Genomic DNA, 14,598 nt, shown 5'->3' with positions numbered 1-14,598 from the left:
AGTGTGGCTACTTTTACAGCCTCGTCACAAGGTTTTCCGGGGAAAACTGAGCACAATGAGAAACGCATGTTTGTGAATTTAAAACTGAGGAACCCGATTTGGAAGAGAAGGCCAGAAAAAACATGTTGACATACACCTGAAAACCTCATATGAACATGAATAATCCCAGTGAACTGACCCGATTGTACTTCAGACGCGCCAGTGTGTTGGCACGTTAATTAAATCTAAGTTTAAAACACATTCCAACGTCGCAGGTAATGTCTGAAATGTACTTTCTTTACATTTCAACCGCGCGGAAATCTGTTCTCCTGGGGAACATCGTACTGGCGTCCCTGCTCTAAGCTGGCCAGGATGTGTGAGGCTAAGGACACTCACTCCCGCAGTCATGACAGGACCAGTCTCTCCACTGGCGACTCCAGAACTAGAACAGCTACGCAAATCATTTTAATTCTCCCTGGCACAATCACTGCTACAAACAGAGCCCCCACGGTGCAGAGCGGGAGAGGGAGGGGGGCTGGCTGAGTAATTCGGGGAATCCTGCTACTGGGATAATAGAGCTGCGACAGGCTCACAGCTGCCGGGCCCCCCGTGTGCACCTCGCTTCAGATCAACACTCTCGCGGTCAGCAGACCCACAGGAATATCTCGGGAAATCCTGTCTTAAAACGCTTTTGAGTGGCTTTCGCTATGAAACAGAGCAGAGAAGGACAACGATGACCTTCTGCCACAGTTTCCTCCCTGACACACTTGGCAAAACCGGGAGAGAAAACACATTCCTGACTAGAGAGAGAAAACACATTTTCTGAATGACCCTCACATTCCAAACATTTCCTTAATCAAATGATAATATTAAACTATTACATTTCCATTTAAAATCAAACAAACTCCAGGTAGACATTTGAATACCTGGAAATTCTGGTACCAGCTGCCCCTGCCCCGCCCCCCTCCCAGAAAACAAGTAACACACGAGCAGCAGCCTGCCATCTCTACACTACGGCGCCATGGCTCTTCGTGTAGTGCGCTGGTCTGTGTTCACTGACACTACTCTACGGGTGGTGAGGGTCTGGGTTCAAGACCACACATTGCGGAAACTTTGGGGTGGTGCGGTGGCTCTGTGGCTCAGGATCTGCGCCTGTGGCTGGAAAGTTGCCGGTTCCTATCCCGCGGCCGGCAGAGGAATCCTACTCCGTTGGGCCCCTGAGCGAGGCCCTTCACCCCAGCTGCTCCAGGGGCGCTGTACAATGGCCGACCCTGCGCTCTGACCCCCAGCTTCTCTCCCTGTCTGTGTGTCTCATGGAGAGCAAGCTGGGGTCTGCGAAAAAACTAATTCCTAATACAAGAAATTGTATCTGGCCAATAAAGTGATCTTAAATCTTAAGAAGTTATCCTACTGGGCAACCTGATTGGGTAAACTGAGCTACTTCATCATGAGCACCAGCTCTGCTCTGGCTCTGCTCAAGCAAGGCCACACAACAGGCACAAGGATCCTGCTTGTGTTGCTTGGTATCTGACTGTGTGTGTGTGTGCAGGGCGTTACAGCTGTGGAGGGCAGTTAGGTGTCGGGGATGGGGTGAGGGATGCTCAGGCTATAGGTGGGAGACATACAACGTGAGGGATCTTTAAGGGCAGAAGGACCCCTGGTGTCTGCATGGTATAGTTACCCCTCACATCCCCCCACCCAGGCACAGACACCTATAGATGTTAATCCCTTGGCAAGGGACTGATGTTATTAATACCCCCCTTCCCACACCCCACCTCTCCCCGCGTCAAGACCGACTTCGGGGAATGTTTGGGAATGGAGGGAATTTCAGGAATGCGGAACGATGCGTCTGAGTCATGTGTGGGGGTGGGGGAGGTCGGGGGATTCCCTTTTCCGCAAGCTATCCGTCATGGTCTTAATGGGGATCGATCGGGGGGCCCGGTCCAGACGGACATGGTAATGCATCCGGCATAAACACGGGCACATGTGCACACTCGCTTAATCCAGCCTCTCTCTGCGGGTTTCACCTCGTCTCTCTCTCTCTCTCACACACACACACACACACACACTCGCATACGCACAGCTGGCGCTGAGCCGCCGGCTCACACTTGCACCCACGCGGACTTTCCGACTCCCTATTCCCGATTTCCCGGACCACTACCCGCCCGCCGCTCGCCGGCCACCACACGCCTCCTGACCTGCGTTTTCGCAATCCACCAGGATGCTCTGCCTGGGCCTCGGATTTACCAAAACTCTGCAGAGGACACCGCACGGGCAGGCTCTGCTCCGGAAACGGTAGCAGTTCAGGGAAGTTTGGAAGCGGGCCGTCACATGCTGGAAGACTCGTGTCTTTGGAAAAAGGACCATGGAGGGGGGCGAGCTCGTTTCCAAGGCGGTGTTGAGACACAGGGGGGTCCCCCTTCGTGAGTCGCCCTGCTACGCGTCTTTTCACACAGACGCCGCTGATGAATTGAGGAGCTCGACGCAAACAGTCCCCGCGCTCTGCATCGTCTCTCAAGGTACCAAAAGCAGGCAAAGGTGGAGGTTTGTGGATTATTTTGCTCCGGACATGAAGAAATACGTATATATATTGTGAAGAGCAAAATCTTAACATTCAAGTTCTTCTTACATTAGAGAATGCTGCTACGCCTGACTCGATTATGAACTGCTCTGCCCCAATATTGAAGTTGAGCTCTTACCACCACGCAATGCGTCTCTGAGGCCACCAGCGCATCAAGACGTGAGCGAGGTGTGATCACTGGCTTTATCTGCACGAACAGCGCATGGGAAAGGGGCTGCATGGCGGCGCAGTGGTCAGCAGAGCTCAGGGTCCCCGGTCAATTGCGAACCTGGGGTTCTGTCTGTGTGGAGTTTGCATGTTCTTCTCACGTTCGTGTGTTATAAATTTTGCAACTCATTGTTTGATTCAGGAGAGTAACCTGTAACTTATAACAGTCTTCCGTGCTGTGTTTGGTTAGCTACGAGTTTAACACACCCCCCTGTCTATCTTATTGCCCCTGACTAGCTGGGAACAAGCTTGGACTCAGGTATTTCCAAATTTTGGGGGAACCAAAAGTCTAAACGATTAAGGTAATGAAATAATTAAGGATTTAGGGCTCAGTTGTAACGAACAGCAGCAAACACAGTGGTCTCCGGGGATCTGGGTCATAGACAGAGAAGCTCTTCGCCCTTGTGGCCTACAGTACACAACAGGGGTCTCTATCTCTCGTCCCAGAGAGCTGCATTCCAGCAGGTTTTACAGCTCGTCTTGGCATCATCAGTTTGCAAAGACTTGGAACGAGTGAGCTTTTGAATAACCGAGTCTCGACTGGCCTTGAAACCGACAGGACATCGGTATTCCCATTTTAAAGTGATCTCTAAACTGCTCGGTCAATCGAATCGCGTGCTTCAGCGGTCGATGTGAAACTGCTGGCCTCTTGCGGAGGGTGAGAGGCAGCGGACAGTACACGCCGGACCACGGCAGGCAGGACAGAGATCCAGGGCTCGCTTCCAGCATGGGCCTCACAGCACGGAGCTCGGGTGTTGAGCTGCCCTTCCAAACTTTCACTGTGAAAAGTCCTGGTGCCGTCGTGGTACAGCGCAGTCAGAGCACAGTATTCAGCCCTGGGCAGGGGAACAGAGCGGCCTCCCGATCCCCATGCAGCCTGGGCCATGTCAGGCCTTGGCAGCGACCAGCTCTTTTATACAAGCTCTTGGACAGTCCGAGCCCTCCTTTGAGTCCACCTCCACAGACATCGGCACTCCCCGGAAACCCCGCAGCCCACTTCAATCCTGTCCATCGTGCAGGCAGGTGAAAACCCCCCCCAAAAAAACGAGAGCTGCCACTCCATCAGTATGTTTCAGTCCTGTGCATGGTGTCGACTCGGACTCATAGGTCATGTAAGTCATGTCTGAGACAGCTCAAAAAGAACCAGGACCATAAAGATCAAAGGCACAGCCTGGGGACCCTACTAACTACTGGAGCACACACAGACCAGACAAAAAGAATGGACCAAAATGTTTTGTTTACCCGCAGCACTCCAGCCATAATAATCACGTTGGTAGTAATGATCCACTAGACATCAGTATGTATGAGGATTACATGGAGGACAATGAAGCAAGAGGAGAGGTGTAAAAATGATGGATGGTCTGACCTGGGAATGAGTCTTCTTGGGCGGCACAGTGGCGCAGGGGTCAGCATCGCTGTCTCCCAGTCATGGGACTCTGGGATCAGCTCCTGGGGTGCTGTCTGTGTGGAGTTGGTATGTTCTCCTCGTGTTCGTGTGGGTTTCCTCTGGGTGATCCGGTTTCCTCCCACAGTCCAAAGACATACTGGTAGGTTAATCGGCTTTCAGGATAGACAGCACTGGGATAAAGTGGTTAGAAAATGGATGGATGGACAGGACTAGAGTATGGCACTGGTAGGACAGCGCTTGCTGGAAAAACCCAGCTGGAAAAATGCTCAGCCAGCTAGCTGGTCTGCCGGTCCTTAGGCAATCGCGGTCGACCAGCTCTCGGAGTAGCCCAGGGATCTCCGAGACCTTCCTAGCAGGCACGCTTGGTAGCCTTCGCAATTGCTATTATTTTTGCACTTGCTCGTTTAGAATGTGAGATGTGGGGAAAGACGTCCGCTTTCTGCAAGACATTTAGCGGATTACACGGATGACTAAGGAGTTCTGAGATGAGGAAGGTTCTTTATCGGAGACATTTTTGCAGCCCGTGAAAGAATAACATTTTCTGTTGTTCACGCAACAGAATCAAGCCCTTTCTATTAACACAGACGTCCAGGACTCGACAGGCACATGTTTTAAAAAAGGGGTTTTGTTCCCGAGCACTGCTGACTCTGCCCTAACCTTCAAGACCTGCTGACCTTCCAAAAACGAAGCCTGAAGAGAAACCGATGTCCGTCCAGCTAAGTTCCTCTTTCCTCCCGAGATCTGCCAGGCGTGGCGGCCTTGTGTCTTCAGACTATCTCAGGTTGCCAGGGGGTGTGCGTCTGTGTCTGTGTGTGCGTGGCGGCGGGAGGGGGGGGGGGGGGTTGTGCTTAGAAAATGCCCCTGTCAGTCCTGTATGCCCTCCTGTTGAGACCTTAGAATTCCCTGGCACACTCCCCTGCCGCCCCCCCCCCGTGCCCCCGAGGCTGCAAGCGACACCAGCCAGGAGATTAATTTAGCCCCCCTCCTTGGCCGTGATAGAGAGGCTGATAAATTTAGTGTGGGGATGAAAGCTGGCTTGCAAGGATGCACAGAGAGCCTTAAAAGGATGCCCGAGTCGCGCCCGAAGGAGCGAAGGAGGGAGAAAAAAAAAAGATCTCAAACTGAGAGGAGAGGAGCCGGACAGACGGATGTGCTGGAGCGACTGTCTGCTGAACGCCCCCCCCCCCCAAAAAAAAAAAGAGTAACCGCCCTTCCTAGAGGGGGGTGGGGTGCTGAAAAAAGGGGGTTACGCTCCACCTGCAAATTGTCCCCGCCATCAGAGCAGTGCACCTGTGTGAAATATCCTGCCACGGCCGAGCAACCAGACAAGGTCTCCTTACACTAAAAGGTCGAAGGTCATCTAGCTGTACTACACTTTCAAAGCAAGGGGCATGTGCCGCGCCCCGCTGGGCTGCCCTCTGACCTCTGACCTCTTCCCAAAGAGCACATCCTGGGTGCCGGCTGCCGTCACCCACCGTTTGGGAGGAAACAGGGTGGGAGCCGGTAGACCTTCGCAGCTTCTGCAACAGAAAGGATGAGGACGATCACGTCAAAAGCCAGATAGCCAACGCCTGTCCTTGGGGGTCACGGGGGGTCTCCCGTGCGATTCATTCCCCCTTCCGGCTTCCATCGCCCGACTGAGCTACTTTTCCACCTCGGAGGTGGGGTGGCCCGTGACCGTGTTTCCAGGTGCTGGTCGGAAAGCACACGCAGAAACCCTGCGGGGCTCCAGGAGGGCCGCTGCTCGCTCCTCCTACTTCCTTAGCAGGAGGGCAGGGATGGGCAGGGGACAACGGTTTTGGGTGCTTCTGCACCCTGGCACGTGTGCGTTAAGTCAGTCGCCATTCATCGCCCGTTACCGATTCGGCCGGAAGTGCAGGGCCTATCCACCTGCACAAACGACCGGGCCCAGCTCAAACTGGTCTGCTTACTGGGCAGAGGCCCCGTGCCCAGTCGCACAACAGACTACTTCCCTTCCCACGTCTCCCTTCAGCTCAAACCACCACAGGAAATACCTGGGGAGCCGAATGCATTCCATCCCATCTTTTTTCCCCCAGTGGCAGAAACGGTGCCGGTCCGCACAACGCAGCTGACTTCAAGCTGAATTTTGGCTACTGCACAAATGGAATGGTTCCTTAGACCCTTGTGTGCAGCGCTCTCTTCAGTGTGGGAAGTCATGCGTAGTGCGGGCACTGTCTCTCTCCTCTCTCTCTCTCACTGGCATGATGTTGCCACAAGTCCTGCCAACTTGAACAACAATAAGTCCTGAACACAACAAATATCATCTCTCCCTCCCTCCCTCTCTCTCGGCTCCTCCTCCTCTTCCCACCCTTGTCTCTCTCGCTCTCCCTCTGCGTCACGCGCATGTAATTTTCCCCGAAGGCGAGTTACCGGCAGGACTGCACCTCGAGCACTCGGTGCGGTGTGGAGAGGGGGTTAGGGGCTCTAGATGGCTTTAAACCCCCCAGCTGGGCAGGACACGGCTGCTGCTCCGCCCGTGTCCAGACTACTTTACCTGGGGTGCTCCAATGCACACAGCTACACAGACAGGTACCCAACTGGCACGGGAGAAAAACGAGAAACTGTAACCTCTGTCAAGCCACTTCAGACACAAGCACAAGCCAAATTGGCAAAGCCAGGGGAAAGAGGTGGCTGGATGGAAGCCGGCGGTCCTCAGCTCTGGTACAAGGTGGCCTGTAGCAAAGCAAGTGTCCTAGCTCTACCAACCCACCGTGGAGTCTGCATGTTCTCCCCAGGTTCGCCTGGGTTTCCTCCCACAGTGCAGAGGCACGCTGGCAGGCAGACTGACTTCTGGGAAAACAGGCCCGGGTGTGAGTGTGTGTCTGTGTGTGCACGCCCTGCAATGGACTAGATGCTGCTCAGAGGATAAAGCTCTAGTGTTCTCTGGGGATACAGCAGCCTATCTACAAGATAACCGTCCTGTCCGATGTCTCCTTATCTCAGCTGTACCTTCTCCCCCTCTGTCACCTCAGCCCACACCCTCTCCTTAACCCCGTCAAACCCACGATCCAAAAGACAATTGGCTTTGTTGCTCCCTCTCTCCCTTTCCTCCCTTCACCCCTTCCTCTCCCTCTCCCCGTCCATCTCCCTCCCTCCCTCCCGTACAGTTCGGATTCCAGAGCCGGAGTCAAGTCGCAGAGGGTCGCTCATTCCTCGTTTCTCCGGTTGCAGCCCGTTAAACCCACGCTGCCCTGGTGCGAGGGGAAGGGACTGGGGGGCGGCGTGTCAGGAAAGCCATCCTTGCTGATGTAATTAGACGATTTCTTTTTTTGAAATTTCAAGGATCTCCGAGATTTGTGCCAAGACTGGCATGAAGCGAGCGAGGGAGCGAGGGAGAGGAACAGAGATCGAGCGAGGGGATTATTAATAGTAGCGTTTGATTAGTTAGGGAGCGAGAATGTGATACGACATCTAGACTCAAAAGTATTTTGATACTGAGCGATAGGCTCCCATGTTTTTTCCTAAAATAGAGGCCGGTGGAGGAGTATATATAAGTGAAATTGCCCCTTCGACTCTACCACTGCCTTCCCAGCCACTTACCAGTCACAGCCCCTTCCTACAGCGTAGACTTCACACTCAAAAGGTAAGACTGGCTTTTCCAAAGACAGGAAGCATCCGTCTGAAACCAGAGAGAGAGTCCGCCTTCAGGAACGCGGCACGGGCTTTTGGTGAAGGGATAGAGGAAAACCGAGCGGGAAGCTTTAACGGAAGTTTTAAGAAAGCCGGAAAAGGGGAAAAAAAAAGTAATCTTATTTTACGGGGCATACAAGAAACTCCTGGAAGGTTTCGGCGTGGAATTGAATCAAAAGGGAGGGAGAGAGGAAAGAGAAAAAACTTTTTTTTTTAAATTGCGAGGCCGAGAAAGAAGAGGACGGCAGTCTGCGAGAGGGAGACAGAAAAAAAGAGGGAGACAGAGGAAAAAGAAGGGAATGTGAAAAGAAGGGGGGGAAAGTCGGCGATTTCTGAGGGAGCGCACAGTGGAGGAGAGGGAGGGAAACTCGGGAAGAGAGAAAAGAGAGACGGAGATGGGGGAAAGAAAAGGATTTTCCAGACTTTGGGAGCACTGGGTTTAAAAAAAAAAACTCGGTTTTTAAAGTTTTTTAAACGAGATTTTAAAAAAGAAGCAGCCTTGCTACGAATTCATATAGACAGAACAAGTGTTTCAAGTATTTACGGCACCTTAGAGAGATGGAAAAGTTTCACATTCAGACTCAAGAGAAAGAAGAGCGAGTCAGCCAGTGTTTGAGATCAAGGCCGTCAAGATTAGGAAGAATCCTGGATTTAACTGCAGTGATCAGGCAGCCTTTCTGGTCGTAAGCACAGGCGTTTTAATTCAGCGCAGAAGCTAGGAGCATGGTAGAATTGAGGGTTAAACACCGGTACGCCAGGTAGCTTCAAAAGAGAGTAAAAGAAAATTATGTTCAGGGTATAATGAATATTGTGAATGCCAAAATGATTTTGTTTAATGCACGATGAGTGTGTTCTCTGCTGTGGGAGTGCGACGCTTTGGTCTGCTAATTCACTGCAGTCTGTAGAGCCTCTGCCCGTTAAACCGCATCCAAAAGGTGTTTCTGAAGAGCGCTTTTTTTAATGCATAAACCTCTTTCTGTTGTTGAATTTGATTTAATGTCACAGGCCCTTTATGGCTGCTTCTTGTCAGGGGGTGAAATTGTGCTTTTGGCACACCGTATGTCGTTTGCTACATTGCTGGTTGTGAATCTACAGTAGCTTTTTCCAGTCATTCAGGAAATTTCATCCATCTGTTGTCAGAGAGCTCTGTATTTCTGGTTAGGGGGTACAGCCTGTCCTGGACGCGTCAGGGTGCAAGGCAGGATACACTCTGGATGGGACGCCAGCGCGTGTGCTCGCACACACACGCACGCACGTGCACACACACACACTTCCTACATTGTACCTCTAACCTGCTTTCCTCCACATGCAGTATATAAAACTTGTATATCAGCTATACATGCACGTACGGTACGTCATCCTGTAACACGTTGTGCTCTTGAAACTGCTAACCTGAGCATAAACCGACAACAGCGAGAAACGGGTTTAAGGAAAAAGAGAGACCTGACTGCCCTCTGACTGAAAACAGGCTAGTGGTGGGGGTGTGAGGGAGAGCGGGACTGGTCAGGGCCAAACCAAGTTGGGCTCAACTGCAGCTCGCAAACTGCGACCACAGTCCAGCCAAACCGACTTCCTGCCGCTGCAGGGTCGAAGACGGCGGGTTATCTGGCAGCTGACGTTTTCTCTTTATGTGCCTCCTGGCCTCTGTTCCTCTCTCGCGGTGAGCCACGGCTGCTGCTGCTTTGCTCGCGCGAGTAGGAAACCCAAGACTCACCTTTCCCCACCAAGCGGCAGTTTTTTTTAAGGGACAGACCTAAGGCAAGTCCCTTAATACATCTGCAGCAGCACCTCAAAACGCCTAAGGCAGAGCCCCCGTCCTCCGCAGAGCTCGCACTCGACACGTCGCTTGGGCCCGGTTTCAAACGCGGGATAACTGCCCCGTCTGTTTCAGAAGGCTTATCCCCATCTGCTTCTGGGGAAACAAGACACTAGCGACCCCAGCCGTGCGGCTCCAGCGATACCCCAGCTTCTTTCCAGTAACAGCTGCTTGAGATCCTCCCATCGGGACGGGAGGTGTGCCCCTGACACAAAGGGTGGTGGGAGAATGGAACAAGCTGCCCCTGTCAGGCCCACATGACAGCTGGACGAGATCCTTGGATCAGTGAGCTGCTAGCTGGGACGCACAGCCTCCTCCCCTCTGCAGACACACGTTCTTGGTCTGCTGTGGCAGGAAAGCAATGTCGGCGTCCCCTCCTGTGCCGTTTTCCCTCGGCTGGACGGGCCAGGCTAGGCGACAGGAGTGGGGAGACGCTGGGTCTAAAGCTGTAACCACCCGCTGAGGGCCCGAGAGAGAGGGGCCTGGCACACAGCCCGCGCCCACCACTGCGATGACATTACAACAGGGCAGCCGATACTAAAACAGGCGTGTCAGAATGAGCTCCTGGAGAGCCTGGTACCTTCTGGGTCCTGCTCGCAGTTCCACTGCTTGTCTAATTATTTCATTAACGAGGCTGCTGGGTAACTGTACACGTCTGGGCTACTCGCGTTATAAAACACTTAAAGATGCATCCCTTCATCCGTTTAAGAAACAAAAAATACGTTAATAGTTTAACTGACTGCTCAAAAAGGCACTTTGCTCTCCAGGGAATAACTTAATCTAACAGCAATAAAGATAACAGTACAGTATGTAAGACCCCGTGTGCATGTCTGAAGTGTACGAACTGTAGTAAAGGTTCTCTTTGCTACATCATCTGCTATCAGATCTGCTTGTCGACAGCTCTGAGTGAAGGCTGATGGCGTAAGGCAGGGGTGACCTACACATCAGTAAGGAGATCTGTTTCTGAAGATCTGGAATAATTCCACTGCGATTAATCAAAGAGGTGATTTGTATCAAGTAACGTGGAGATCATCTAGCACTGAAATCCAAGTGCTCTTCAGCCCTCAGTGACCAGAGCTCTCTTTATCAAGAGAGCATCAGCAGCTGATGGGTGCTGCTAGTCTTTAAAAACAGGGGATCTAAGAGGCTGACTGGGCCGCTGCTGGGGACCCTTGGTCTATGGTCTGCAGGTGCAAGGAATGAGTCTCGCGGTTCTGTGACTTCAGACAAACACGGCCACTGCACCTGTAGGACAGGTGTCTCACGATGTGCCTGGAAGGACACAGAGCGCAACACTCAAAGGAGCTGCAGGGGCTGTTAAAGCAGCCAGGATAGGCGGGGGGGTGGGGGGGGTGTATCTACAGTAAACACATATAAACACACATAAGCAGAGATTCCTTTTCATTTAAAGCCGAGAACCTTGAACTCCCTGGGGGCCCGATGAGACATCTTGCGCGAAATGTCACACAGATACCCTAACGTGTCAACATGCCCAATATATACATCTGTACGTGCGCCTGGGGGAACGTATATCAGGGCATTGGGTTACCCGGGGCTGCAGAGAGTTATTTCAGCTGTAAATACAACCTGGTGTATTTACCCACCCCCTGCTTCCCCAACCCTCACCCCAGCTGTCACTTGCCCTTCCTCTGGGCTGCTCAGACAGTTTGGGTTTCCACACGGCGAGACAGGGAAGAGATGGGGGGGTGGGGCGCCGTCCGCTGTATTTTCATTGGCACTGAGGGCTCGGGTCAAGGAGGACCTGGGCTGTTTCGCACTCACACCGCCTGTGGCTGCTGCACACGACGACGACAATGACTGCGACGCGGTCGGACGCCGGACGGCTCGGGCCTGGCTCCTTATTTCCGAGCTCCCGCAGCCCCGGGCTACTCCTCGAGCTCCGCCAGTTGAAAACGGAGCGATATTCAAAACGAAACCGAGCTACACCCCACCCGATACAGCCCAGGGGTCAACAGTCTGAGACGGGCACTGCTTACAATACGCTGCCCAGCTCACCAGATTGTCTCCTTTAAGGTCTGCTCTTAGCCGACAGGTGTTTGGACAAGCCGTAAAACCTCTCAGCCCACACCAACACAGAAGGGGACAGCTGCTGCCCAGTTAGCATACTTCTCCAGCACCTGCTGCCACCTACTGCCCACATACTCTTACTGCAGCACACACACACACACACACACCGACTCCCACTGTGACTGCAGGCTGCTCTGATCTGTAGGATTCTACCTCAGTAGGTGACGTCACCAGCCAGGGGTTACTGCAAACTTGGCGCCGCCTGTGGACAGTCAGACACTGTGCATTTGCTTTTCCAGAGCTGCGCTGATATTTGGTTCCAATCACAAAGTCAGCAGGCACATTTATCTATATTATGAATGTGAAAGGGGGTTTGGTCCTACTCACATCTCTGTTCTCTCTCTCTACCTGTTTGTCTTTCAACCTCCCCCTCTCTTCCTTTCCATCATTCTCCCCCTCTCTATCTCCCTCCATCATTCTCCTTCCCTCTCCTAATCCTCTCTCTCTTCCTTTCCATGATCCTCCCCCTCTCTATCTCCCTCCATCTCTCCCTCCCTCTTCCAATCATCTCTGTCTTCCTTTCCATCACTCTCTCCCTTCCTCTCCCTATCCTCCACCTCCCTCCATCCCTCTTTGAATTCTCCCTCCCTCTATCACCCTTCCTCACCCAATTCTTTCCCTCCCTCCCTCCCTCTCATGCTGCTGCCTGCCCCTCTCTCCAGCTGCCAAGATGTCGATGACTGACATTCTGAAAGCTGAGGACATCAAGGCAGCTTTGGAAGCTTTCAAGGGTGAGAGGGGCCTCATCCCCGCGAGCACGATCAGATTCCCGCCGAGTCCACCAGCCTCGGGCTCCTGGATAAATTAAGTCAACACAGCTCAGATGCGAGTGCCGTGCTTCAACTGCTTGAAAACCCACTTTTGCTTGCGCGAGATTATACAGCACAGCAGGGTGCACCTGGCGACGCTGGCTCTTGCCAAGGGTGTTAATTCCCACCCCTGTGCTCAGAGAAGCCACTGTGCGACACGCTGCAGTTTTTGATACAGACGAAGAAAACTCCCGGCACCCTTCATATAAAACCGGGCACGCGACTCTCGGCAGAACTCATACGTCAGTATTAGTTTGCATTAAATTATCAAGTGCCGCACACGCACACAGGTGCGAGTCTCCCTTTCTTTAAACATGAGCCAGGAAAATGTCGAGAGCTTCAGCAGACTGTGCTGCAACCTCAACAACACAGTGACGCGGTGCCTGTGAGTCTCCCCGTAGTTCAGCTGCACCCACATAGGGGAAATGGAAGACCCATGCTCTAATACAGGACAACAGGCCCAACCCCCCCCCCCCCAGGTCCTCCCCTGTCTCCGTCCTCACTCCTCACTCTCTCCCCCTACAGCTGCCGAGTCCTTCGACCACAAGAAGTTCTTCAAGATGGTGGGTCTGAAGGCCAAGTCGGCAGAGGATGTGAAGAAGGCCTTCAAAGTGCTGGACGTCGATCAGAGTGGCTTCATTGAGGAGGATGAGCTCAAGTAAGGAAGGGGGGGGTGGGGGGTGGGGCACAGTCTGCAAGGGGTAGGACAACAGGAAGTGGAAGAGCAGAGGTTCGCCGAGACGCGCTCGGACTTTTCCCCCCCAAGCGGAGATAAAAAAAAACAGCTGTACAAGTTCAACCGCAGCATGGAGAGATTTAGCCACGCCACCGAGTAAAGTCAGTAATATCCAGCTAGGGGGAAAACTGCCTGGTGTATATCGGGTGAGGGAATAGGAAGACTCTGAAAGGCACCCAGTTAGAAGAGAGCAGGGGACAGTAGGGGGCCTCTGGTGGGTCCAGCGACCCCAACAATGCTCCCCTGGGTGTCCCTCTGTCCCTCTGTGACTCGTCAGGCTCTGAAGGCTCTGGGTTACTGCAGCAGTGCGTCTATGCTAACATCGTCCTCCCCTGGGCTGTCCATGGTAACATCTTCCTCCCCGTTCTTTCCCTCAGATTTGTGCTGAAGGGCTTCTCCAAAGATGGCAGGGATCTCTCCGACAAAGAAACCAAAGCATTCCTGGTAGCCGGAGACAAGGATGGTGATGGCAAAATTGGAATTGACGGTGAGTCACCCCCCCCCCCCGCTGCGCCCCTTGCTCGCCCGGCGACCCGGACCGAGCCCGCTGGCTGGGCCCGGCTCAGCCGGAACTTCCAACGCGCGCAGCCTGCCTGCCTCCGGCTCCGCACGAGGTCCGTTCAGCTGTCGGTTACCGGAAAACCAGTTACCGGGTTAAGGCCACGGCTGCCCCGAGATCAGAAGGAAGCAGCCCGGCAGAACTGCAACTTAACCCCCCATCTCGCCCCCACGGGCCTCTGTCTTTCTCCCTCTGCCTCACTCTCACGCCTCACAGCCTCTCTCTCTCTCTCTCTCTCTCTCTCTCTCTCTCTCTCTCTCTCTCTCTTTCAGAGTTCGCCGCCCTAGTGGCTGAGGCATAAGCTGACACCCCCCCCCCCCCCTCCTCCGACCAACGCTGCCTCCTCCTCTTCCCCTCTCCCATCCACCGCCCTCCCACCTCACCACCTGTCACCGCCGCCCCCCTTCCGCCCTGACCTTCCCCCAGCCGGGCCGGGCCCCGATCCGATCGGACCGGAACCGGGCGTGGGGAGGGGAGGGGTGCGGGTCCCGGGGGGTGGCGCCAACAGACACGCGCGTACTATTTATTTCTTTTTTTATATCAAAGTGTTTGTCTGCAGGGAAAAAAAAAAACAAACAAACCAAGAAAAGAGATCAACACTGCTGTCAGCACATGACCTCCCGCCCTTCCTCTTCAACTCCCTCCCCTCTCTTTCTCTCTCTGTCCCCCCCCGGCTCTCACCCCCTCACACGGCCACGTGTGAAATACGCTGGAAGAAGTCAAAGCTGTGAACACAAATAAAAAGGCGACCGTCTCGTACCCCA

General features: G+C 53.4%; 1 protein-coding gene across 1 annotated transcript; it reads left to right on the top strand.

Moving 5' to 3' along the window:
• The first annotated feature begins 7,653 nt into the window (after positions 1-7,653).
• Positions 7,654-14,598, top strand: LOC148821611 (parvalbumin, muscle-like). The gene is made up of 5 exons (XM_088930684.1): positions 7,654-7,779; positions 12,393-12,461; positions 13,065-13,197; positions 13,653-13,762; positions 14,107-14,598. The coding sequence occupies exons 2-5, from the start codon at positions 12,401-12,403 to the stop codon at positions 14,133-14,135; spliced, it is 333 nt and encodes a 110-aa protein (XP_088786810.1). The 5' UTR covers positions 7,654-7,779; positions 12,393-12,400; the 3' UTR covers positions 14,136-14,598.

This window comes from Atractosteus spatula, chromosome 13, assembly GCF_055471065.1.
Source record: "Atractosteus spatula isolate fAtrSpa1 chromosome 13, fAtrSpa1.hap1, whole genome shotgun sequence".
NCBI classification, from domain to species: domain Eukaryota; kingdom Metazoa; phylum Chordata; class Actinopteri; order Semionotiformes; family Lepisosteidae; genus Atractosteus; species Atractosteus spatula.
The sequence above is the reverse complement of the archived record's forward strand: the minus strand, read 5'-3'. Positions and strand labels throughout refer to the sequence as shown.

Coding starts and splice junctions, on each gene's coding strand:
- LOC148821611 (XM_088930684.1), top strand. CDS start 12,401: ATGTCGATGACTGACATTCTGAAAGCTGAGGACATCAAGGCAGCTTTG. Junction 12,462..13,064: donor AGCTTTGGAAGCTTTCAAGG/GTGAGAGGGGCC, acceptor CTCCCCCTACAG/CTGCCGAGTCCTTCGACCAC. Junction 13,198..13,652: donor ATTGAGGAGGATGAGCTCAA/GTAAGGAAGGGG, acceptor TCTTTCCCTCAG/ATTTGTGCTGAAGGGCTTCT.